The 25,460-nt window shown below is 56.3% G+C and overlaps 1 protein-coding gene across 1 annotated transcript; it reads right to left on the bottom strand.

Annotated features, from left to right (window-relative positions):
* Positions 1-1,428: 1,428 nt before the first annotated feature.
* Positions 1,429-24,764, bottom strand: LMCD1 (LIM and cysteine rich domains 1). Its single transcript, XM_021548318.4, has 6 exons — positions 24,659-24,764; positions 14,578-14,666; positions 13,150-13,405; positions 8,844-9,173; positions 4,671-4,886; positions 1,429-4,018 (listed from the first exon to the last, which is right to left on the bottom strand). The coding sequence occupies exons 2-6, from the start codon at positions 14,664-14,666 to the stop codon at positions 3,863-3,865; spliced, it is 1,047 nt and encodes a 348-aa protein (XP_021403993.2). The 5' UTR covers positions 24,659-24,764; the 3' UTR covers positions 1,429-3,862.
* Between the last annotated feature and the right edge of the window lie 696 nt (positions 24,765-25,460).

A 25,460-nucleotide genomic window follows, 5' to 3' on the forward strand; every position in this document is an offset into this window, starting at 1 on the left:
CTGGGACTCGCAGCCTCTGGGCTCTCAACTTGTTGCAGCAATTTTTCTTTTCTGGTGACTTTACAGGGACTGAACATATTCTGGAAATCTCCGAATCTCCAAGTGGCCTTTAATGAACTAATCTTGATAAAGTGACTGTGCCTAATCCTGGGGGGCTTTCCCAAAGCTCCTGGGCTTTGGGATGGACCTTCCTGCAGCAGGAAGGGCACAGGGGACAGGCAGCTTTGGGGGTGCCACTGTGGCAGGGGAGAGGGATCCCAGAATCACAGCATGGCTTTGGTTGGAAAGGACCTGGGGACAGGACCCAAACCTGGGACAGGACCCAGACCTGGGGACAGGACCCAAACCAGGGGGACAGCATGGCCCCTGCCCTGTGACCCAGCTGTGCTGCCAAGGGGACATGGCTGGGTCCCCTGGTGCTCTAGGGCTGTGAGAAAAGCCCCCGTTATGCCCAGACTGGCAGCCAGGCTCCTCTCTTTGGGCACACAGGAGAGCCCAGCTCGATTTCACGCTGCCAGGACTGGCAAGCCATGGCCCCAGCTTTGCCAGCCTTTTCCTCAGTGTGCTGCTAGGAGCAGGGACAGGCTGAGCTGCAGAGGTGAGCAGCTGGAGGCCTCCCTTGCCCTGCCAGCCAGGGCTACCTGAGCACCAGCAGAGCCCCGCAAGTACCCAGAGCACAGCTCTCAACCTTAGGCTCCTTTAGTTTTGAGAGAGAAAAGCCCAGTACTTGCAGAGCCACTCTCCCAGCATTTTGCCTGAGCAGCCTAATTGTCTTTCTCCTCTGCCCTCGGTGGTTGCTGTGCTGCGGGCGGTGCTCAGGCACTCCTCGTGCAGAAATTCAAGTGGGTTTTGTTTAAATCCCAAGTGCCGGTGCCAGCCCCAGCCGTGGGAGGGGAGCCAGGCAGTGCCTCAGGTTGGGGAGGTCTGGGGCACAGCCAGGGTTCAGCGGAGCGAGGCTGGCTGTGTTTTAACACTGTCCAAATATTAACTCTGCCCAGAGGATGTGGAGGTGTTCCCTTGACATGTCAGCATCCGGAGCAGCTGCTGCCAGACACAGCATCTCCTCACACCTCCTTGGCTGGGAGCTGAGAGAAAGGACAGGGAGCAGAGGAAGGCTGGCAGCACGGCCCTGGGACAGGGACACTGCCAGGACAGGCTCCTGCTGCCACCCTGGGGCAGGGACACTGCCAGGACAGGCTCCTGCTGCCAGCCTGGGGCCAGCACAGCCACAGGGCACCAGGGGCTGCCCTGCACCTCTCCTCTCTGCAGCCACATTAGACACAGCTCCCGGTGCTCCTGCTTTGCTCCAGGTGATGCTAGCATTTTCTGTAGCAGGTTTTGAAATCAGGTAACAATCTACAAAACCCTCACAGTGGGGAGGGTGATTTTTTGGTGATTTGGCTGAAGAAAGGGAGCTGAAAAGTAAACTCAAGCTCAAATTAGATTTATATAAACATAACCTCACTTTTTACAGAAGAACACACAGCCACAGGGGCTTTCTTTAGCTCTGCCCTGAAGTAGCAGCTGCTGCAGGTCTCAGGAAGTTTCCATTGAAACACACCCTCACTTCATGAATACCTTCTTATTCACCTCTAAATTTTTCTCTCTGGGGCTTTTAAGTAAGTTTTATTGTAGTGTTTATACAGCCAACTCACTCTGCTCTTGGTTTATGTTTTTCTCGCCTGCAGCCACTGAATTTTGAGGTTTATTAGTTACAGGTATCTGAAATCACATTTTTTTAGAATTGACTGGCTAATAAAGCCCCTTAAAAGTTTCTGTTTAAGGCAATTGCTCTCCACCCCAGGATCAGGTTCTTACTGAGTTATGCCCAGGACCAACAACTCCTTTATGGCTGTTTGTTACCACCAAGGTGAGTAACAAGAATCCCATCCATGCCAGTAAATCAGCTCTCCATCCATTCACTGCAGAAGTACCTGAGCAAAGAGCTGCTTTTGGAAGCTGACTGTGAAGGGGAAGGCTGATTGTTTTCTGGCCTGGAATGATGAAAGCAGAGCCCGAGCCCCAGCAGTGCAAACCCCCAGCCCGGGGCTCTGCCCACACCCAGAGCCAGCCTTGGAGGGAAAGGGAGACCACTGCAGTCATTCGTTTCCCCTCACACAAGGATGTTCTGCACAGCTCCGGGAGCTCAGGGGGTGCAGAGCTGCCCCCCGGCTCCCCTGAGAGCTCAGGGGGTGCAGAGCTGCCCCCCGGCTCCCCACACCATCTGTGCCCCACAGATCCCTCCTCCTGGCCACTGACCCCTGAGGTGAGGGCTCCTTCCACATGGCTCCAGTGCCAACAAAGAAAGAAATAAATAAGTAAAGCTCAGTGTGCAGGTGTTTTCCATCGGCCAGAGAAGCTGGTTAAATGCCTCCAGACCTCCCTCCCTTCTGTGTGGGGCAGGGTGGCAGTGAGCCTTGCTGGGAGGTGCCAGCCAGCTTCCTCTGGTGGCCCTGGCCCTGGCATGGCAGCCCTTTAACACTGAGGAGCTGTCCTGCTGTCACTGGGACTGGGAGCTTTCTCTTGCTCACAGGAGCTGAGAAACGGGATGTCAAGTTTAACAGTTTGTTTTGGGCTGGGTATTACAAATATCCCAGGGAAGCAGCAGTGACTGAAGGGCTCTCCCTCCCTCGCAGGGGTGCAGGCAACCCTCACTCCATTTCCTCATTTCCTCCCCCAGCAGATGGAGGAAATTATTTAGAACATCATATTTAGAACCACTCCAGGAACACTTGAGTTTAAATTGGAGCTGGGTGCCCACTCGGGAGGCACAAATTCCCTGAGCTCGCTGCCCTGGCCATCCAGGACATGAAGGGCTTTGTCCTCTGCAGCCCCACAAGTTAAAATGCTGCCCTTGCTGGGGGCAGGATCAGCTCGTGCCTACCCTGAATTTCAGTTCCAATATCAGCACTAAAGGCTCCCATATGTTTTGAGCTGTTTGATGCATTAATTTCATGCTTTGCTCCCGACACTGGAGAGGGACAGGATTTTATTAAGCTGTTTAACTGTAGGGACTCCATGCCACACGCTGGGACAGTGCCAGGCCTGCAAGGCAGTGGCAGAGCCGTGGGACAAGGAACTCCCAGGGGAAGGTGCAGCTCCCTGGCACTTGGAATGGTCCCCGAAGCATTGCAGGGAAAAGGTGACATTGCAGCATCTCAGGGACACACACACACACTCTGCCCCCCAGGACAGCCGAGGCTGTAAAGCTGTTTTCCACAAAATTCTTTACATGCCAGTTCTGGGCTGGCAGCTCCACGGGCTGAGTCAGCCACTGACCAGCAGAGCTGCCCTGCCCCTCTCACCAGGCTGAACCCTGCCCTGTGTGCCCACTCCTTGGCTTTGCATCCTGGCACATGACAAAGCCCCAGCTGCGTGTGGCTGCAATTTTATATCGTCTGCTTTCAGCAAGTTGATCAAATTCCTCAAACCCACTGTCCTGGCACAGTGGCAGCAGCCTGTTAGCCTAATTCCAGTAAGGATTTAAAAACCACAAACACCCCTTGTTTTTGACCACAACTGTAGGTTTAGTATGGCAGAAGTTACTGTTGAGATGTGTTATTTCCAAACGACTATTGCAAGATCTTAGTCATAAGAAGGTCGGACAGACTTGATAAAAACCAGCCCAGCCCAGCCCAGCCCCTCCTTTCCAGTTCCTCCTGGCCAGGTACCCCGTGCACCTCCCACCCGTGGGCACGAGGGCTCCTGGCAGATCCCAGGGGACCCCCAGGAAATACCTTCCTCACAGGCAGCTGCTTGCAAGTGAATAGTCAGACTCTTCAATTTTTTAACCTTCCCCTTCTCCTGCATTTCCAAACGCCCCCAGTCCTGGTGAGAGCCTGGGGAGCTGTGGGAGCCCGGCTCAGACCCTGCTCTGGCTGCAGGTGGTGCACAGCAGGCTGGCGTTGGCCAGGGTGAAGGGTTTTCCCGTCAGCAGCTCCTCACACTCCAGGCAGGCAAAGTGCTTGTTGTGCCAGGCCAGCCCTTCCACCTGCTGGAAGTCCTCCGAGAAGATGATCTGCAGGACAGAGAGACAGACAGACAGACAGACAGACAGACAGACAAACTGCTTATTTCCACCACCTCACCGAGCTGGAGCGTGGCAGGAGAAGGGAGAACCACCCCACACCTGCCACAAGCCCATCAGGAATGGGTACACAGAATAATGCCAGGATGGTTCGGGTTGGAAGGGACCTGCAAAGGTCACCTTGTCCCACCCCCTGCCATGGGCAGGGACACCCCCCACCTTCCAGCAGCCCAGGCTGCTCAGAAACCCTGACTGAGGCTGGCACCAGCAGGAGCAGAGGGCTGCTGCTGGTTCCCACTCAGCACAGAGGGCATCAGAGGGTCTGCAGCTGGTCCTCACCCTGGCACAGGGGGGATCACAGGGCTCTGGTCACTGCCCACCCTGGCACAGGGGGGATCACAGGGCTCTGGTCACTGCCCACCCTGGCTCAGGAGGGACTCTGGTCACTGCCCACCCTGGCACAGGGGTTTCACAGGGCTCTGGTCACTCTGTGCCCTGGCACAGGGGGTCACAGGGCTCTGGTCACTTTGTGCCCTAGCACAGGGGTGTCACAGGGCTCTGGTCACTCTGTGCCGTGGCACAGGAGGGACTCTGGTCACTCAGTGCCCTGGCACAGGGCTCTCAGCTCCCGGCCGGTGCCCACCTCGTCGCAGCCAGCGCAGCGGGGCCGGAGGCTCTCGCAGTAGTGGCGCCCGCACCAGGCAGCCCCGCTCCTCCAGAAGTAGATGAGGTCCACGAGGGGCTCGGCGCAGCGGCAGCAGACGAAGCAGGCCGGGTGCCAGAGCCGGGCGTAGCCGGCGCGCTCGGCGTACACCACGGGACAGTCCCCGGGCACCGGCTGCCCGCAGCTCTCGCAGCGCTGCGGGGAGAGAAGCGCTCAGCGCCTGGCACGGGGCGGGTGCCTCATCCTGAGCGGCCCTGGGGACCCCTCCCACACTAACCCCGCCGCCAACATCCAAAGGAGGAAGGAAAAGTTAAGAATTCCTACAGTGCACGAGTGCAGCACGTCAAAGATGTAAGTTTGAAAAGAGAGCAGGAACTTTGGTATTTTCTCACTGTTTTCTGTCTGTGCCTAACTCAGTTGTCACTCCACAGATTTCAGCAAGTGTTTTCTATTTGTCACAGCCCAAAGAGCTAGAATTAGACGTGGTTAATCTCAAGATTAATGGCATCCATGCACATTACGCACCAGACCAACTAGGTCTGCTCTTTATCTGTGCCTGCAGAGCAGTGCTGCAATTTTAGTGAAGAGCCAGCCTTAAAGCTCCCTCAGAGGCTGGCAGGATGTTCTCCAATTCCCACCGAAGCTGGGAGCAGCCTGTGTGTCACAGGGCTGTGGTGACACTGCTGTGCCCATCAGAGCGCTGGCACGGCCGTGTCCCCCTGCAGCACGCTCCAGTGGCACGGGGTCAGGGCTGGGAATGGCCCTGTGATCAGATCCAGCTTACAAACCCCCCATTTCACTCAACCAGTAATAACAGAACCACACAAGGGTTTGGGCTGGAAGGCACCTTAAAGATCACCCAGTTCTGACCCCTGCCATGGGCAGAGGCTCCTTCCACTCGCCCAAGAGGAGAGGAGACACAAAGCCAGGATTTCTCAGCAGCAATAAACTCACAGTGCCTGAGCTGCAGGAGGCCACAGGGATGGGGCAGGGCTAGAAAAGGGAAATTCCCAGCCCTGCCAGCTCCTTGCCCGGCTCACACCGGAGTGCTGGCACACTGTTCTTTGCACCAGCTGAGTTTCCTTGCCCTCCTCCCTCCTGTCACCCAGGGGAGGCCACAGCAGCTCTGCAGGTGGCTCTCTCTGAGGGGTCACAAATTATCCTGCACCCACAGGTGGCTCTCTCTGAGGGGTCACCCATCTCCTGCACCCCCAGGTGTCTCTGTCTGAGGGGTCACCCATCTCCTGCACCCCAGACATTTCCCCATAGCCTGCTCCCTGCCTCAGGGGGTTTCAGTGCCTGCCCTGGCAGCCTGGCGCGTTGTGCCACGCTGCTGGGCACTGCCCGTGTCCCCAGGGACCTGGGCTGAGGAGCAGAGGCAGCGAGACACAGAGTGCATCCTGGCTGCTCTGTGCAGCTGGAAGGGGCCGTGCTGACCCTGCTCCTGGCACCACGGAGGGCTCCAGACCTCTCTGAGCACTGCCAGCCCCAGCCGGTGACGGGAGGCTGGCACCAGCACAGCCGTGCCGTGTCTGGTCTGGCTGGGGAGCGCAGCATGAGCAGCTGGCAGAGCCCCCGAGGGCAGAACGACAGAGGCCACCCAGGGGTCTGTGCCCATCACACCCAGCCGAGGCCTTTCCCTCGGCCCCCAGATTTGGGGTCAGCCCCAGAGCCAGACCCTGCTCTGCTCTGCTCTGCCAGCCCTGGGAAGCCACAGACCCAGCAGCCCAGCCCTGCTTATCTTGCAGGATCTAAAACAAGAACAAACACAGCAGTTTCCAACCCCGAACTCGAGTTTCTTGCCAGCAAGAACTGTTAAAAAAACAACTTATTTTGCTGTTTCTTTCTATGGAAAATATTCACAGGGAAAATCTATTCACAGGGCTTTTCCCAAGCATTGTATAACCTCCATATCCTGCTATTTACACACTAGAAAGAGGTGATCCTTCAAATTTGAGGTAGGATTACAGCTTGGTGCTCCTTCTACATCTCCATCATGCAGGCAGAGGAGTGAAGACTTTGTTAGCTGAATTGCCAGAGATGCTGGCCAAAGAAATGTCCTGTTCTCTTAAGCCTGCCCATGCTGCTCATGCCCAGCTCCTGCTCTGCAGTGCCAGCCCCAGGGAAGGAGCTCTGGGACACCACTGGCACTCTGAGCCCTCCCTGCATTGCTGGCCTCAAGCTTTCGGGAACAATGATTCATCTGGATCAAGCGCCTCAGGATTTGATGTGATTCCAGGGCAGGAATCAAATCTCGTAAGAGCAGAGGCGCTCCCATGGGGGTCAGGATTCTGTGGAGAGCTCTCCTCTCCTGGACAGACATGCAGCAGGGATGTGGAGGCAGGCGGGCTCAGCAGGGCTAGTGGCCCCAGGCCTTCCTGGCTCTGCCATTCCCTGGCTGCCCAGGATGGCTGTCCCTGTGGATCTGCCATGCCCTGGCTGCCCAGGATGGCTGTCCCCGTGGCTCTGCCATGCCCTGGCTGTGCAGGGTGGCTGTCCCCGTGGCTCTGCCATGCCCTGGCTGCCCAGGATGGCTGTCCCCGTGGATCTGCCATGCCCTGGCTATGCAGGGTGGCTGTCCCCGTGGATCTGCCATGCCTTGGCTGCCCAGGGTGGCTGTCCCCGTGGCTCTGCCATGCCCTGGCTGCCCAGGGTGGCTGTCTCCGTGGATCTGCCATGCCCTGGCTGCCCGGGGTGGCTGTCCCCGTGGATCTGCCATGCCTTGGCTGCCCAGGGTGGCTGTCCCCGTGGATCTGCCATGCCCTGGCTGCCCAGGATGGCTGTCCCCGTGGGTCTGCCACTGCTGTGAAACTCTTCCATTTTTCAGCTGGTGCCTTGAGAGAAATGATGCTTCAAAGTAAGGAGAATAACATCACAGTTATGTATTTATTTATTTGGAAGGACAAACTCGCTGTTTAAGTAAACCTTCATTGCTAGGATGACTTATTGATATGTTTAAAGGAAACCTTCCTTTTTTGGCTATTTTTTATCTTAAAATCCAGTGTTTTGTTGCAATAGCGAAAATCCTTACTGTGTCATTGGATTCAAAGTCTGAAGTAACATACCGTGGGCAGAGGGGAGACATTACCCAATATGGACTGAAAATGAAAACTGCTCTTTCATGAACAACCTCAGTGCAGGAATGGCAGGAAAGAATCTCCTCTTAAAAACACTTGGACACCATTTGCTTTTTCAGCTTCAAATCCTCTGCTGCAAGTCACCCTCACAAGGACCAGGACAAGGTATTTCCACTCACCGTATTTTATGATAAGCATCTGCTCAGCAGCCACTCCAGCCAGCACTGGGGGAACATAAATCTAAAAGGGTGTTGAGGAATCTCAGCCATTTCTCTGTGGAAATGTGTTTGCATGCCCAGGGACCCAGGGCAGCTGCTCACATTTCCCAGAGCGATTACAGCCCTGGGAACATGATCTCCATGTTCACAGCTCTGGGTTAACTGGACAGAGCCTTCACCTCCTGTCATCTGTGCTCTTTCTGGGTAAGAAGCCTACCTGGAAATACTGACTTGCAGCACAGAACGGTAAAGGTTGGAAAAGACCTCCAAGATCATCAGGTTCAGCTTTCAATGGAAATGCTGCCCTTATCATCCAGGGACATGTTATGCCCAAACTTTCAGAGCTGCCAAGAACCCAGAGCTCAAACCAGTTCCCACAGTGAGAATTCCCTGACCTTGGTGGCTCAGCAGGGCCTTTGTTATGGAGAAAGGGACATTAAGAAGAGGCGAATGCCCCTCATCAGCCCTGCCAGATGGACCCTTGTGCTCAGCAGGGCTGGCTGGAGCAGAGGGGCCCTCCAGGCTCTCACAGCGCTGCTCCAGAGCATCGTGATGTGCCGAGCACCTGCAGCAGGCATGGAGAATGCCCTGGCAGCAGGACAAGGCACAGACCACCCTGCCTGCTGTGAATTTTTGCCCTTTGAGTTGAGACCAAACCTACTCCCAGTGGCTGCCTGAGCCTGGAGCAGCCTTAGTGCTCCCATCGCATCATCGCATCGCATCGCATCGCATCCCATTGATCCCACCCCACCCCACCCCACCCCACCCCATCCCACCCCATCCCATCCCATCCCATCCCATCCCATCCCATCCCATCCCATCCCATCCCATCCCATCCCATCCCATCCCAGACTCACGTAGTGCCCGGCCGCGCTCTCCAGGGCCCCATTGGGCGACTCGGGGGCTCTGCCGGGCTCGATGCTCTTGTCCTGGGACTTCTCCTCCTCCTTCCCGCCGCCGCCCTGGCCTGGCAGCGCCACCTCCCCGACGCCCAGGGCCTCGGCCTTGTACTTCTTCACGAACTCGTGCATGAGCTGCTGCTCGCCCTCGGCGAGGCCGCGGCACTGCGCCGGGTCCTGGTCGTGCAGCGGGAGCTGCCGCGCCAGCCGCCGCCGGCGATGGACGGCGCCGTCCGTGCCCGCCACCGGCTGCAGCTCCTTGGGGACCAGCTCCATGTACTGCATGGCCTGCACGGGAGACACCCATGTGGCAGGGAGACAGCCTGGCACGGCCTGGCATGGTTGGCACGGCCTGGCACGGCCTGGCATGGTTGGCACAGCCTGGCATGGCCTGGCATGGTGATGCTCCACTTGTGCCGCGGAGCAGCAGAAAACACGCTTGTCCCCTCCCTTCTCCTTCTGGAGCGTTTGCACCCACAGTGCAGAAGCAAAAGGCTGAACTGGCTTAGATGCCAGTGGTAGCCAGGCTGTTATAAATCCTTTCATCCTCAGAAAACAGACTGGGTGTTTTCATGGTGTTTTAGATTAGTTTTTGTTTGTTTGTTTTTTAAAAACAAGCCCCGGTTTGCCCAGGAAAGGAAAGCAGCAGAGACAGACCTGCTTTGCACAGAAATCCCAGCACACCCCCCCTCGCTGGCACTACCATGACACTTTTCCATGAAACTTGATAACACAGCTGCTGAAAAGACTAAAAACCCATAAACATCAAACCCCCGAGCAGCTCTATTGCCTTGTGCTGGGCCAGGGAGAGCTGCAGGGAGTGAGGCAGTGGCCACACGGAGCACCCCAGAGCCCCGTGGGGCTGTGTGCACAGCAGCTCACTGGGAAAGACCATCCTTTATCAGTTAATGAAATCATCATACAGGGAAAATTCAGGTAGCAGTTGGGTCTGGGATACTGACAGCCACCAGTTCCACCTGACTGCTGGTTTCACAGCAAGGGGAAGTGTTTGGTCACTGATGCCCTGTGACACAGAAAAGAAATGCCCAGAAACTGCCCGAAATGAAGTCTCTGACTTAACTGGCCATGACCTCAGGAGCAGAGCAAACCCCTCTGAGTCTCGGGCTGGGTCAGTGGCCACGGGGGCTGCACAGTTAACTTCTGCTGGCCGGGAGGAAGGGAAGGGAGTTTCCCACTCCGGCATTTTCCTATTGTAGTGTGAGGAGTGACAGGGCAGCCAGTTGGCTCCCTGCCATTCCCTTAGACCAGCATCCAGCTGCATTAGATTTGCTTCTTACTGGGTCAGCACTTGAGAACTCGATCTTAAAGAACTCCGCAAAGAGATTTAACTGTTTGTGGCACATGGGCTGCTTCAGGCTGGGCTTTTCAACACAGAAATCCTTGCACAGCACTGAACTCTTCAGCACGTCAGGAAAAACTTCCAAGTCCCTTCCACCTTGGCTCCTCTGGGCCAGAGAGCAGTGCTGCCGGGCGGAATTCCTGACAGGAAATTTGGAACAGCAGCAGATAATGATTCAATGGGAGCAGGGTTTGTTCCCCACGTCTTGGGGTGCCACTTAAATCCCTGCACCCCAGGATATCAGACATCAGCACGGTACACCGTGCCCCTGTACAAAGGCAGGCTTGATGCCCAGTTTCGTGGAGGCTGTTGCCCTGTGGGACAAAGGGGTGCTGGGGAAGAGCTGCTTGGAGGGCGGTGGATGCTGGGCAGTGATCTGGTGCACAAATGGCTTCCACAGACGTGAGGAATCCTAAGAGGAATGGCAGGAGAAAGAGACAAGAATTCCCTGCCTGCTCCTCCCGGGCTCACACAGGCGCTGCCCCACAGGTGGACAGGAAACAACTGAAGTGATGCTGTGTGAGCAGGAGCACCAGGGCAGCACCAGCTCCAGCAGAGCAGCAACGTGCTGGGATCTCAGGGGGGAATCCTCAATCCACTGATGTGCCAAGACTAATGAACATTTCCACCAGAGCAAGGGGCCAGCACGGGCACCTGGAGCCTCCTGGTCTGCTCCACCTCCAGGATCTCCATTCCCAGCACTAAGTGTCTGTGCTGAGAGGGAGGAAAGCAAAGCCTCAAGGCTTTTTAAAAGGCTTACTCAAAGCCTGCTCAGGGGCAGGTTTCAGTGAGATTCCACTCCCTGACCAAGGGAATGCTTGAAGTTATAATTGCAGATGTCAATAAAAATGTGTCCCAAGAAAAGATTACGGGGGAAAAAAATCCAGCCTGAAACCAAAAACTGCCATGAAGACTAAGAAAAAGTTGCTACATCTGCTGCTATCACTTGTTGCTATGGCCCATGCTTCACTGAGTGCAGGTAATTTGGAGGGAGAGCATTTTAGTTTTCATTGTTCCCTACTGGATCTTGGGGCTATTTTATCATCTGTTCTTTTCACTGTCCCTAAGGACCTAAGTACCTGCTTCATGATTTCTGCAGGCACAGCTTAACAAGAGCATGCTCTGAACTTCCTCCTATTATTGACCATCCACTTCAGCAAAACAAGGTTAAAAGCCATCCCAAGTTTCCAGCCTGCCTCCAGGAGGAAACCACTGGAGAGAGGCAGTTGTGCACTAACAGCTTTTTGGCCCAAATCCCTTTGAAACTGTCCCGAGAGTGGCTGACATCCAGCACTTCTCAAAGTTTGTCAAGCTGATCTGCAAGCCAGAATTTATCAAGGTTGTCTCCAAAGCTCCTGCTTGTTGTTTACTTGAACCAAGATATATTCCAGCCTGTCCAGGCACTATAAAGAGATCAAAAACTTTCATAAACCTCCCCTAGCAGGAGGGTGGGACTGGGCTGGGGACGGGACGGGAAGGGAAGGGAAGGGAAGGGAAGGGAAGGGAAGGGAAGGGAAGGGAAGGGAAGGGAAGGGAAGGGAAGGGAAGGGAAGGGAAGGGAAGGGAAGGGAAGGGAAGGGAAGGACCTCAATTGAAGCATCCCCAGCACACAGCTCACCTCCCACCCAGCCTGTCCAAGGCCACCAGGACAACTGACTTTTAAGCCAAATTAACAACTCTGGCTCTGGGGGCTGTGGCTACACTTTTACACCCGTATCCCAAATTCTTCTTTAAAAAGGTCTCTGGTTGCATTTTCAGCAGTTTTTCTGTTGATTTGCATCAACAGCTTTCAGCTATTTGTTTCATTGGAGGAGCAGAAGCTTTCACTGCCTGGCAGTGGAATACAGAAGGGTTTCATACCACAGCACAGTGAAAAGCCAGCTAAATGCTTTCCCCCAAGAAGTGCTCTGCTGGCTCAGACTTGCACATGCTGAAAACCACTTCCACCCCTTCCCACACAGCTGGTCCAGATGGAAACCAGGCATGGGAGGGAGGTGGAGCTGGGCTGGGGGCTTGGTTTTGGATCCAGCCCTCAGAACAGGATTGCACTCCCTATCTCACCTTTTTACCCTGAGCTGTCTTTATAACGTTGTTTTTATTTGGACCAGATTATGCTTGAGCTGTAAGGAAGAAATCCCCGCTCCAGAGCTGGAGATGAGAGTGTTCTGGCAGCAGCAGCAGCAGCGGGCAGAGCTGTGCCCACGCAGGCAGGAGCTGCGGGCAGGAGCTCTCGGGCACTGAGCTCAGCTCTCGCCAGGCTGGCACCCCGGGCACCAGGAGCCCTTCCACCCCTGCTCCTGGGGCAGAAAGCTGCTCCAGGCTGCTGGAACAGGGATGGGCTGCTGCTTTTCATCAGAGGGACTGTGGGAGACCCTGGGAACGGGGCCTCTGAGCCCACTCCCCAGGCGAGGACTCCTCCAGTAGCACAGGGATGCTCTCTGCGAGCAGGAGAGGAGGAGCCCTGAAGCACCCTGCTGTCCACCAGCCCCATGTGCTCCCCAGAAGCCAAACTCCTTCCTGCTCCCCTGCCTGCCCAGCCCAGGCACACCAGAAGGCCTGGAGGAGTTGTTCTTACATCCAGCCTGGAGCTTTGGAGCAGGCATGGGCTGCACAGGGCTGTGGGACAGCAGGGATGGATCTCTCCTCAGCCGTGCTTTTACTGCAGATGGGCTTTACCAAAAGACTAAAAGCTTTCTAGTTGTAAAATCCATTAAGACTTCTCCTAGAAATGTAAACAAACCTATAAAACCCAAAGGCATTCCATCCCCCTCTCCTACCTACTCTGCTTATTTACAGTTCTCCAAAGCACCGAGTGCTCGGCACATTCTGCTCCTGAGGCAAACCTGGTTGCCTGCCTTGCCCCGAGAGCTTTGTCTGAGCAGAGCTCTGCTCCCAGCCCCTTACCAGCTTCTGGGTGAGGCCGGGGGGAGCCCACTCGTAGGTGATGGTGTCGAAGGTGGGGTCCTTGCCCGAGATGTTGGGGTTGGTGACGATCATGCGGTTCCTCTTGTAGACGCGGACGCCGTCGCCGCCCTTGAGCCGGGCCGTGAGCGTGGCGTACCTGGAGTCCGAGAGCAGGCGGCCGATCTTGCGGTCATCGTCCAGCTCCGAGCTCAGGCCGTGCTCCTCCTGGCTGCACTTGCACGACTTGCAGATCTTCCTGTGCCCAAGAGAGCAGCCCGGGCTGTGAGCCGGGCCGTGGCGTGCCAGCCTCTCCCCGGGGCACACATGGCCTGGCCTCATGGCATGGGCAAAGGCTCAGGATGGAGCGGGCGGGTTGGGTTGGGAGAGACCCCAAATCCCACCCAGTGCCACCCTGCATGGCAGGGACACCTCCCACTGCCCCAGGAGCTCCAGTCCCAGTGTCCAACCTGGCCTTGAGCACATCCAGGGGCAGCCCCAGCTGCTCTGGGCACCTGTGCCAGGGCTGCCCACCCTGCCAGGGAAGGATTCCTTCCCAGTATCCCACCCATCCCTGCCCTCTGGCAGTGGGAAGCCGTTCCCCCTTTCCTGGCACTGCAAAATCTGCTGCCTCTGGCCCACGGGGAGCTGCTGCTGGCCCTGAAGCCTGGAAACCCCTTCAAGCATCATGAGATTGGAGATTAGTCTCCTCACAGATTCCAACACACCAGCACCAGCCTTGCCTATGAAGAATCTTTACATGCAGTTAAAAAAGTGACTGCTGGAAGGAACTGATGCTTAATTGACTGTAATTGGAATGATAATAGGTACAAATCACACAGACAAGTGTCTAAGGACACTCTGATGGCCAGCACTGCCTTCAAATACTGATAGCAAAAGGGGCAAAGTAACTCTGACACAACCCCGAGGATTTCAGCAGGATCTCGGAGTAAGAATGAGTCCAACTAGCCTTTAATGGAGTCAATTAAAAAATGGCTGTGCTTTCACCAAATGAGTCTTTAAAGTTTGGGTTTCACACAGCTGAGGTATCACAAGTGGGAGCTGAAGGCATCCAAGGCATTCCAGCTGCAGCAGCACAGCTGGAGCACAGCCTCCCTGCCCCACCACCACGGGCCCAGCACCCTGGGGAGCTCCCCAGGAGCACAGAGGAGGCCAGTGTTTGTGAGGCAGCTCAGAGGGCACTAATTCTCTTTTAATCAGTGACAGCTGGGTGGCTGCATTGCATTTGACAGCCCCTTTGCTGCCCTGAGCCGGGCACTGTCCTGGTGTGCTCCCACCAGCTGCTGCCATCAGGGGCTATTTACCCCAGTTGGTGGTTTTAGCAGGAAAACTGGAAGTGAAGTATCAAATAAGGAGATGTTGTGTCACCAGGCACATTTCAGTCGGGGTGCAGGACAGGACCAACGTTACCTCCAGGAGTGAGGCTCGAAGCCCGTGCACAGCCCTCTGCAGCGCAAGCAGGGCACGCCTCTTCCCACCTGTGGCTGGCTCCCCGACATCTGCAAAAGAGCAGGACACCGAGCTGGGGAGGCTTTGTCCTCAGGGGCTCCCTGAGACAGCCCTGAGAGTGCACGCTGCCCTTCACAAGTGATTCAGCCATCCCTTGTGTCCCCTGAAACCTCAGATCTCCCAATGCCATTTGACCATGTCCATGCAACCCTGCCACAAGTTTATTTAAGGATGCTTGGGCGAAGGTTTGCCCTTCAAAGTGAGGGAAGATGGAGGGGCTGGCACATCAAGCCCAGGGAACATGCTCACACACTGGGCAGCCACCTTCACCTCATCCACAGAGACCTCAGGTCTCGTTTGGGTCCAGTTCATGGAGTTCATGTGCTGCACATGGATCTGTGCAAGTCACAAAGTCAGGCTGGAATGTGGAGGTGCACTGATGCTAAACCTGCTTCACTGCACCTTGGACCTCTGTGGTCTTTCTCCAAGTGTATTTCAGGAATGTGGGAGGTTTCCATGCCCCTGGCACTGGACTTTGTGGGAGGTTTCCATAGTGAACAGGAAATACAGCGGGGAAATGCTCTGGGGAGCAGAGGTGGTGCTGGAGTGACATGGAGGGCAGTGGTTGTGCTGCATTTTTGCTGCTCACTGGAAAGAGACAAAAGTCACCCATCCTTGGTGATCATTGCTGCAGAGACATCCCAACAACCTCCCAGCAGATCAAAGATGAGCAAAAACCCACACCAGGAGCCCATATCTTTGGAAAACAAACCTATTGACTGCCAGCCCCATGAATTTATCAAACATGGCTTTCTGAGCGTGAGCAACACAGCAGAGTACGGCGGGAGACAAAAACAAAGTGCTGCAGGAGGCACCAGGGCAAGGTGACACCAGCAGACGCTGAATTTATCTCAGCCTGGATGTTTATACAGGAGCTGTCAGGCCCCTGCCTGAAAGACAAGCTTGTTCCCTGGAAAAACGAGCTGAGGGAAGCAAGGACAGTGCTGGGCCCAGCAAGGCTGCTCATCCTGGAGAAACCCACCCGAGCTGTAGGAAGTGGTCTCTTTCAGCTCCCTTTGCCCCAGGACTGCTGTCTTCTTTCTGCCTCATCTTTCACCTGGGATTTTCATCTCAATTTTTATCTGCAGTTTGTCCAATATTTTGAAGCCAATGAAAAGACCTCTCACCCCCAGTATTCATAAAAATACAGCTAAAAAATTGCCTTCACATGGCCAGATAGTCCCCTCTGCCTCTACTATCCAAACAGAGGATGTTTTTGGTTCTTCAGCCATGTGCCAGCTGTCCAGGACAGATACAGACACTGAGGAGTCCCACAGACCACTCACAGCCCTGCCAGTTCTGGAGCCACATGCCAGGTACCACGAACTGCTGGGGTTTAGCTGGCTCTGATCTTAGACATCAAACAGGAGCTGGGAGACAGCAAGAGACTGCAAGTGGTGATATATCTCAAACACAAACGTCTGGATTAAATAAACTCGTTTGGAAAAGGCTCATTGACTCGAGGGGAAGGGCACAGGGACAAGTGTGGTCAGCAGCACAGGAGCCTCCCTGGACAAGCTGGCACCGGGAGCCCGTGGCAGTGGCAGTGCAGGAGCTCACAGCCCCAGAGGGTGCCCAGCACGCTCAGACCCTCAGGCCAGCAGCTCCTCGAGGCTCTGAGAGCCCGGGCAGGCTGTCTGGAGCACACAGTCATTCCTCACTCCTCCAGGAGCAGAGGAGAGCTGAGCCACTCTCACTCCCAGCCCTGTGCAGGCGCCAGTGCCCGGTCACTGCACGTCCTGCCCAGGCACGGAGCTTCTCCTCACGCTCTGCTCCAGCTCCTCACATCGGCATAAAAGGAGATTTCTTTGCAAAAATTATGCAAGACGCTGCAAAAACCCCAAACCCGGTAAGATAATGTGAAACAAATGCTCTGACTATCCCAGGCTCCACCTATGCCCAAGCCCATCTGAGAAGTGCAGCTGAACTTTGGCATCACCTTAAGATAAAGGGTTTGGAGGCATTTGTAATGCTTTACAAAAGCACCAAACCCCCAAAACCAGGCCTGTGTCAACAAACTGGCTGAAGAAAAGCAAATCCTGCTCACCAGGACTAGATAGACACTCCTTGCAACATTTCTGTTCTGGCTTTCTGTGCCTCACAGCATTCTTGCTGCTGGAAGACTGAAAGCAAGTCAGGGCAGAGGAAATTCTTGGGTAGTGAAATGATAGGAAATCGAGGCTGTTCTACCCACAAAAGCATTGCTGAGCAGTGTCAGGAGCACAGCAGCAATGCCATGGTTTGCTGATACGCCGGCCAAAGGCAGGGCCACTGGTCCTGAGCAGCTGCAAAATGGAGAGCCTGGAGTGACAAGTGACAAGGAAAGAGCCCAAACCAGCTTGGTTCAGAGCTCGAGGACTCCTCTGCAAAGGAGCACGGGGCTCCCCTGGCAGGTCTGGCGAGGTGGAGCCCTGGCCAGGAGCTCTGCTAGGTCAGGTTCCAGCCCCGCAGCCTGCTCTGTTTGCTGCCCAGCTGAGACTCCACAGTGCCTCTGTTCTGTCACCTTCTGTCAGCCCAGCACACCCTGGCCAAGGACCCTTTGCAAAGGCTGCAGTGAAAGCAGTGTGACAGCTGGGTTTGGTGCCAGGGGCTGTCCTCAGGGGCAGCAGGACCTGGAGAACTCAGGCCTGAAATCACGTTCAGAGTTTCAGGAAACTTGGCCAGTGTGGGGGTTAGTCCAGGACCATGGAGGACCCAGCACACTCCCAGCCCAGCACACTCCCAGCACACTCCTGTCCTGCCAGGGGCAGCAGGGCACAGGCAGGACTCCTCTCTCCGAGTGCTGTGCTCGGTGCCAGCAGAGCACACACCCAGCAGGGCAGGTCCATGGGCAGGGTGATGGGTGTGCCATGGCACTTGTCCATCAGTGGGGCAGAGCCACGGGCAGGGTGATGGGTGTGCCATGGCACTTGTCCCTCCTGGCTCTGCTGCCTGAGCCCCCCGTGGCTCTCCAGACCCCAGAGGGGCTTTGGGGACACAGTGGCACAGCCACAGGCCTATGAGGGACTGGCAAAGGGAGCCCTCCTGCTTCCACAGAGGCTTCTGGATCCCAAAAGCATTTATTGCACAACACCCTATTTGGAGACCGAAAACGGTGCTGGAGACACGTAACTACCTCAAGTATGTTTTCCCCTCCTTTTTAGGGAGGGAAGAGGAAAAGCTGGTTTCCAAAATGTTACTCCAAGTTCACAACAGCCCTTCAGAGCTGAGGTCCTCGTTTCACCTCTCCCCACAGCCAGGGCTCCCCAGTGGCCATGGCAGGCTCCATCCAAACCCTTCCCTGCAGCATCAGCTACCCTACCTTAATGCCAGCCATGGCAGGAGAGAGCTCCAGGGAGGCTGAGGGACCTCCAGAACCCTTTGGGGGTTCCTCCAGCTGCAATGAGTATTGAAGATTTACAGCTAACTCTGAACTAGGGCTGTGAACAAAGGAACAGGGAAAAGCCACACAACATTCACATGGGTGGGACCAGGCTGCTCAGCACAATTGCTGAGGGTCAGGGATGGATAGCAGATCATTTGTTGTCATTATTTGACTATAATAGAGCTATGCTTGCATAATAACAGTGGGCAAGCTCAAACTTCCTTAGGGATTTGGGGCTAGCTCAAACTTCCTTAAGGATCTGGGGCTAGCTCAAAATTCCTTAAGGATCTGGGGCTAGCTCCAAGTTCCCTGTGGATCTCCAGGAGCTGCAGGGTGCAAGGGGTTACACACAAGGCAGTGCTGCATGCTCCAGTTCACATATTGGCCATTTGGTGCCCTCTTCCTTCTCTGCTGATGCCCAGCAAACAGAATGGTTTGGGTTGCAAGGGACCTTAAAGTTCAGCATCCTCCTTGAGTGCCCCTAATGTCTGGTGAGGTCCAGCTCAGGAACCAGCTCCCAGTCCTGGCACAGAACAGCCGAAAACGTCCCCCAAACCTCCTGCAGGAGGGCTCAGCTGGGGCAGGACACCTGGGGCTGCTCTGGATTGCAGGAGAGGCTCCTTGACAGCAGCTGCAAGGGGAATAATTCTGAGCAAGGCGAGCAATGCCCTTAGAAGTGCACTAACGAATAAACACATTCACTACTGCAGTTCTGAGAACAGCAAAGGGATGTTTTGATTTATTTTCTTCTCATTTTCATAGAAAACATCCATTGTAATCATGACCTGCAAGCAATTTGTTTCCCTGCCAGATTCCAAGCAAGCGTTATCCCAATTACCACACTCACAGGAAAAGAATTCCCTTACAAAAGGCTGTCTTTCATCCCAAATTCCCTCTGTTGGATTTATTTAAGGCATCAATGAATGGGTTGATACCATCTGCAATACTGGAAGCACTTATTGTATTAAACCTTGCAGAGTAAGAAGTTTGCTGCCTTTTATTTTAGCAATAAAGAGCAGGTAAAGGCACTGATAGTGGAGGAAACTATTTCAATGGAACTGCCAGATCCCAACCCACAGGATGACAGAGCTCCAACAACCAGGGCCTCTGCAAACAGCTCCCTCTTCCAAGAGCACATAGCTGGCAGCATTCCTTTCTTCACTAACAATGTGTGAATTAATGATAAGAGAAGGGCAAATGCTGAAAAATCAGATTCTTTTCATAAGCCAGACAGTGCTTCAGATACTTGGACTTAATTATAAATCCAAACCAGGACGTGAGGAAGTGTCTGGAATGGGAGGAGAACCCCCCCCAGACTTAATGAAACAGCAGATCTGCTGAGTTCCAGAGCACTCAGGTAAGGGTCTCGGGGTGATCTCCAGTTACCTGCCCAGAACCAGCTGGGTCCTTCCCATCTCCCACACGAGGAGAAGGCTCTGGATGCCACTGGGAATGGGGGACACTGGGAATGTCCCTCAGAACACTGACAGGATGCACCGATGGAGCTGCTTCCATCAAATCTCCATATAACAACGGATTTAGGACTAAATATCTGCTCAGCAGTAGGAGGAGGATCTTTAGTGGAGGAAAGAGGAGGAAACTGAAGGTGGCACGAGGGCAGGGCCATGCCTGGGCCCCCCATCCCTGTCCCTCACCCTTCCTGCACTGCAGCCTCTGAGCTTCACAAGCTCAGCACAAGGTGGAAAATGAAGTGAGGTGGTTTTCAGCAGCACATTTGCAGTCTCCAGAGGAGCACACGAGCAAGTCCAGGTGATTCTTGTGGCTGGTGAAGCCTGAAGCCAAGGCAGAAGCTGAGGGACTGTGCCACCCCAAATACTGGCAGGGCACAGGCAATATCAGGATGCCTTGGAGAGAATTTACCTTCCTGTGCCCATGTGATGTAACCAAGCCATGGAGCCAGTGCTGGCAGCAGGTGAGATGGCACAAGTGTGGGGAATCGGGCTGGTGCCACCATTAGGGAGCCCCAGCTCCTCCAGAATTGCAAACAGCTGCCTGGAAATATCCCCCTTTCTCTGAGCCCCATCTCTAAATGGAACAGTAGCTCCAAGATGGCACATCTGAGTACTGTCTTTCCTGGATAACTGAAATACAGTATTTCCTTCTTTAAAAAAAGGAGAAAAACCCCAGCCTAAACAAACACTCCAGACACTGCCTCTCTGCAGGACCAGAGGGATTTTGTAATTTCTAAATTGCATTTCACTGGACTCTGCTCAGCTCTGAGTCCAAGTCCCAAAATAAGGTCTTTAACCCCTGTGCTGCTTTATGGTTCCATGGCTACAAACACTTGCCCAGAGCAGGTTTCTCCATTGGGATGCACATTTGCTTCCTCCCCTGGGCTCCAGCACAAGGACAGGCTCTGCCAGCAGGGAGCAGTGCCCTGAGGGCAGTCCCAGCCATGTGTGCCTGTCCCAGCCCTGGGACCAAGCTCCTCGTGCTGCAGGGGTGCTCTGCAGAGCCACTGCCAGCTCCATCATGAAACGGAGCTTCTGCCAGAGCCCAGGTGAGGAGCACGAGAGCTGCAGGGGCCAAACCCAAACTCCCGGGATGGAACTGCTCAGTCTCGTGGCCCAGCTCCGAGAGCCGAGAGCAAGCTGGGTTCTGGTTTCTGCAGCCCTCACGGGGTCACACAACACAGCAGCAGCACCTCCGAGGGACTCGGGCGCCAGTCCTCATCCTCATCTTCATCCCCACACTGCTCACGGAGCTCTGGGACACGGCAGAGGCTTCTCAGGTGTGTCCCACAGAGCCCCCATCACCTGGAGCTGAGCTTCCTTCCCACGGAGCCAGGTGTCCCTGTGACAAAAGGTCCCTGCTGTGACAGCCAGGCACCTGCCAGGCTGTGGAACAGCTCGGGGCTCAGCCCAGGCCCCTGCACACCTTGAGGTTTGGTGCCAGGGGCTGTCCTCTGGCACCCAGCCTATGAAACCACGAGTGACTGAGTCTCCAGCTGGGGCGAAAAGCTTTGGAAAGCTCCACGGCTTTGGACTTGACCAATGTGAGCTGCCAGCCTCAACCAGCACTCCCGTGCACATCTGCAGACCCCTGCGGAGGGCTCCTCCAGCACCCAGGATTTGCTGATGAACAGGGAGCTCCTGCCTCTCCCGGAGGCACCAAGGCCCCCAGCCCAGCCCCTGGCACCATTTACCCTTGCAACAGCAGCACTTCTCTGCTGCCCTGCAGGATGCTTCGGGTGTTTGCAATCCCACGCTGAACAACCAAAGAAAGAAAAAGCTAAAGAACCAAAATTTGTACTAACGGAGTAAACTTTACCTTGGCTTTGATGGGTGCTTTTAGCTCCGTGGGTTATTTTGTTCTGACAAGAAGGACGGAGTTTGGTGAGAACAGCACACAAGGCCAGGCCTGCCTGGCCAGCTGGGCCCGCTCCAGCGCTCGCGCCGTGCCAGCCATCGCCTTCTCCCTGCCTTGAGCTTCAGCTCTCCGCTCTGAATTTAATCTAAACAAGCCCCGTGCCAAACAGAATGCTGTCCCACTCATGCTGCTTTAATTTCCTCAGAAAGAATCCCAGAATACTCTAGGCAAGACATCAACAATAATTAAACCCAACAGTGATTGAAAATCAAATTTTCGGGGCCTCGCAACAAGCTCTAATGAGTTCCAGACTTGCCTTCCCCGACTTGCTCAGACTGGCTGTGTGACACTGCCAAGCTAAATTAAAATTTGACAGTATTCCACACCATGCCCAGAAAAAGTGCCCGTCTTAGGATTCAGGAAATTAAACAGCCGTCTACTGCAGAGACACCCGTTTATGCTAGGATGTTGATTATTCAGACACTGATACAAGGCCTGTGTTATTCTTTTTCCTTGTTTTCATTATGTCATTTCGTATCCCTTTTGAAGTACAAACCAGCTGGCATGTCCTTTTTCATCCCGCAGTGTTCAGGTGAGAGGAGACAGGCACTGGGCAGCAGAGCTGTGCAGAGCCTGGGCCTCCCCCTGCCCACAGCAACCCTGGCAGGGTCCCCCAGCAGGGCTGCCCCTTCCACTGCAGAGTCTGTGCTCCTGCCTCCATTTGAGTGACATTAGAGGTGACATCTACTCCTTTGCCCTTCCCCCCGTGGGAGCTGAGCGTCCAGCCGCACATTTTGGGAAGTCTCTGATGCTTTCTGCAGTCACAAGGCTTTTTGGGGTGCACTGTGACCCTCCCTGCTGCATGCCCTGCAGATGATGCTTGAGAAGCTCCTGGGAGATGGCTCCAGTGCAGGAAGAGCTTCGCCAGGGCTTATCCCACAGCAGGAATTTGCTCAGCCCTGCCTGCTGCCCAAACCCAGCCCTGCTCCTGCACTCCCCCAAGGGACCCCCAGCCTGGGGCTGCTGGCAGAGCTCAGCCCTGCTCAGAGCCCCCTTCTCCAGAGGAGGCAGGGATGGAGCTGCTGCAGCAGGGCCAGCTGACCTCAGCCCAGCACACAGCCTCGTGAAAAAGGCTCCGCTTTCACTCCTGTGGGGTCCATCCCCAGGCAGCGCCTGCCAGGAGCTCCCCGAGGGCTCCAGCGGGCACCCAAAGGTGCCCTCCCCACAGCAGCCAGGCCCCGTGGACATGCCTGAGGTGCCAGAAGCAGGGGCCTCAGGGAGAGGACACACTGCTCCGAGTCTGGGGTAACACACCAGCGGGTCCCACCAAACCCTGGCCACTCCTGCCGGGACACGGCCACCCCGTGGTGCCACACCGGGGTGCCTGCTCGGGTCAGCAGCGCTGCCAGCGTCCCCACGGTGGGCAGCCAGCAGGGAAGGAAGAATCCCGAGTGCCTCGGTCCCACCTCAAAGCACCGTGTATCTCAGGAGAGCGGGCAGGGGGATGCTGAGAGCACAGCCCAGCATCTGTGGGTCACCCACCCAGAGCTCCTGCTGCCAAACACCAGCCTGTGCCCAGCGACCCTGCCAGGGCAGCCAGCTCGCAGTGAAAGCGGGCACAGCTCTCCCTGGACCCTGCCAGGGCAGCCAGCTCGCAGTGAAAGTGGGCACAGCTCTCCCTGGACCCTGCCAGGGCAGCCAGCTCGCAGTGAAAGTGGGCACAGCTCTCCCTGGACCCTGCCAGGGCAGCCAGCTCGCAGTGAAAGCGGGCACAGCTCTCCCTGGACCCTGCCAGGGCAGCCAGCTCGCAGTGAAAGTGGGCACAGCTCTCCCTGGACCCTGCCAGGGCAGCCAGCTCGCAGTGAAAGCGGGCACAGCTCTCCCTGGACCCAGCAGTGGCCCAGCTCAAACCCGGCGGGACAACCTCGGCTGCAGCCGGGCTGGCCTGCCCATCCTGGCAGGCGGAGGGTCCCCGAGGCCAGCACTGCCAAAAACCTCCACGGCAGAGGGAAGCAACCCCCAGGGCAGGGTCTGAGGTGCCGCAGGGCGGTCCCAGGGAGATGGGATCACGCCGGGCTGACATGGGGCGCTGAACTCATCCCCGAACCATGCGGGGACAAAGGTGCAGAGAGGAAGGTCACGAGAGCAGCTGCTGCCATTCCACAGGCTTGGATGCGGCAGCCAGGATGCTCCACGGAGCTCAGAGCGGTGGCAGCAGCGCCTGGGGCTCCCGGGCACTGTGGGCACAGCCGGCATTTCTGGGAGCAAAGCTCTCCAGAGGGTCCAGAAGGGGACAAGCGGCTCCCTCCGTCCCTCCGGGTGCAGCTGCCACAGCTGTGCCGTACCCGCGTTAATCCAGACCGCAAACAGCTGCTCTGCCAGCAGGAGCTCGGCGGGGTGACTGGCACGGAAACGAGCACGGAGCGGCACGCAGCGCTCCGGGACTGCGGCTCAGTGCCGCCGGCAGGGCAGGCAGCGAAACCGGGAGAATGAACCCCGGCTGCCCCAGCCCTGCGCGGCCCGGGGCGCGCCCGGCCCTGCCGGGCACCCCCGGAACGGGGACCGGGACAGGGACCGGGATCGCTCCCGCTGTGTGCCGGGACAGGGACCGGGATCGCTCCCGCTGTGTGCCGGGACAGGGACCGGGATCGCTCCCGCTGTGTGCCGGGACAGGGACCGGGACCGGGATCGCTCCCGCTGCGTGCCCGGGGACTGTCCCGGGACCGGGATCGCTCCCGCTGTGTGCCGGGACAGGGACCGGGACAGGGACCGGGATCGCTCCCGCTGTGTGCCGGGACAGGGACCGGGATCGCTCCCGCTGTATGCCGGGACAGGGACCGGGACCGGGATCGCTCACGCTGTGCCCCGGGACAGGGATGGGGGCAGGGACCGGGATCGCTCCCGCTGTGTGCCCGGGGACTGTCCCGGGACAGGGACCGGGATCGCTCCTGCTGTGGCCCGGGACAGGGATGGGGACAGGGACCGGGATCGCTCCTGCTGTGGCCCGGGACAGGGATGGGGACAGGGACCGGGATCGCTCTCGCTGTGTGCCCGGGGACTGTCCCGGGACAGGGACCGGGATCGCTCCTGCTGTGGCCCGGGACAGGGATGGGGACAGGGACCGGGATCGCTCCCGCTGTGTCCCGGGACCGATCGCGCTGTCCCGGCAGGGGGCTCGGGATCGCTCCCGCTGTCCCTGGGTCGGGTCGGGTCGGGTCGGGTCGGACCGTACCCCGTACCCCGTACCCCGGTCCCCGGTCCCCGGTCCCCCCTCGCTCCCGCTCTCACCTCCGCGCGCTCCGCCGCTCCCGCGCCGCCGCCGCTCGCGCTGCCCGGGCGCCGCCTTTCATTGGCGCGCGCGGCGGCCGCGGGCCGCTCTCGGCCAATCCGGCGCCGCCCCAAAACTTCCCTGGCCAATGGCGCGCGGGGGAGCGCGGGCGTGGGCGGGGCTACGGGACACGGCCAGGGGACTGGACCGGGACCGGGACCGGGACCGGGACATGAATGACCGAAGAACTCGGGACATCGGTCTGGTACCGATAGCCAGCCGTGACGGACAGAAACTCCCCAGCATGTAGAGTTAGAAACCGTGTGTGTTCACTGCGCGCGGGACAGCTCCCAAACCACACCGCGCCTTCCGAGTGATTACACAGCCTTTTATCCATCCAAGTATTGAACACCCCAAATACAAACACATATTCATCATTTGGGTACATCCCATTCCTCGCTTCCTATGCTAATCACCTCGAAAGCTATTCAGCATGAAGTTTGTTCCTTGAAATGGGTTGGTGGTCCCAAAATGAGGCAGTCAATGAAGTCTTCCTCGTTCTGACCTTTCTACCTTTTCAATGCAAATATGACAAATGAACTCTTGGTAGAACTCCCATTCCTTGTCTTCAGTTGGTTTCAGAACAGAGGAGGCCACAATTGTTTTATGTTCCTAAAAGCTATTTGTCAGTTTGTGTATTCTTCATTATAAACCCAGCTAACTCTACATTGTGCTGACAAGCAATCCATTATTAGTTAACTACTAACTCTCAACTTCATCAAGGCCTACTCATTTATTTTCATTAACTCTAGTAAGGCTTAT

The sequence above is a fragment of the Lonchura striata genome, chromosome 12, assembly GCF_050655825.1.
Source record: "Lonchura striata isolate lonStrDom1 chromosome 12, ASM5065582v1, whole genome shotgun sequence".
In the NCBI taxonomy this organism is placed as follows: domain Eukaryota; kingdom Metazoa; phylum Chordata; class Aves; order Passeriformes; family Estrildidae; genus Lonchura; species Lonchura striata.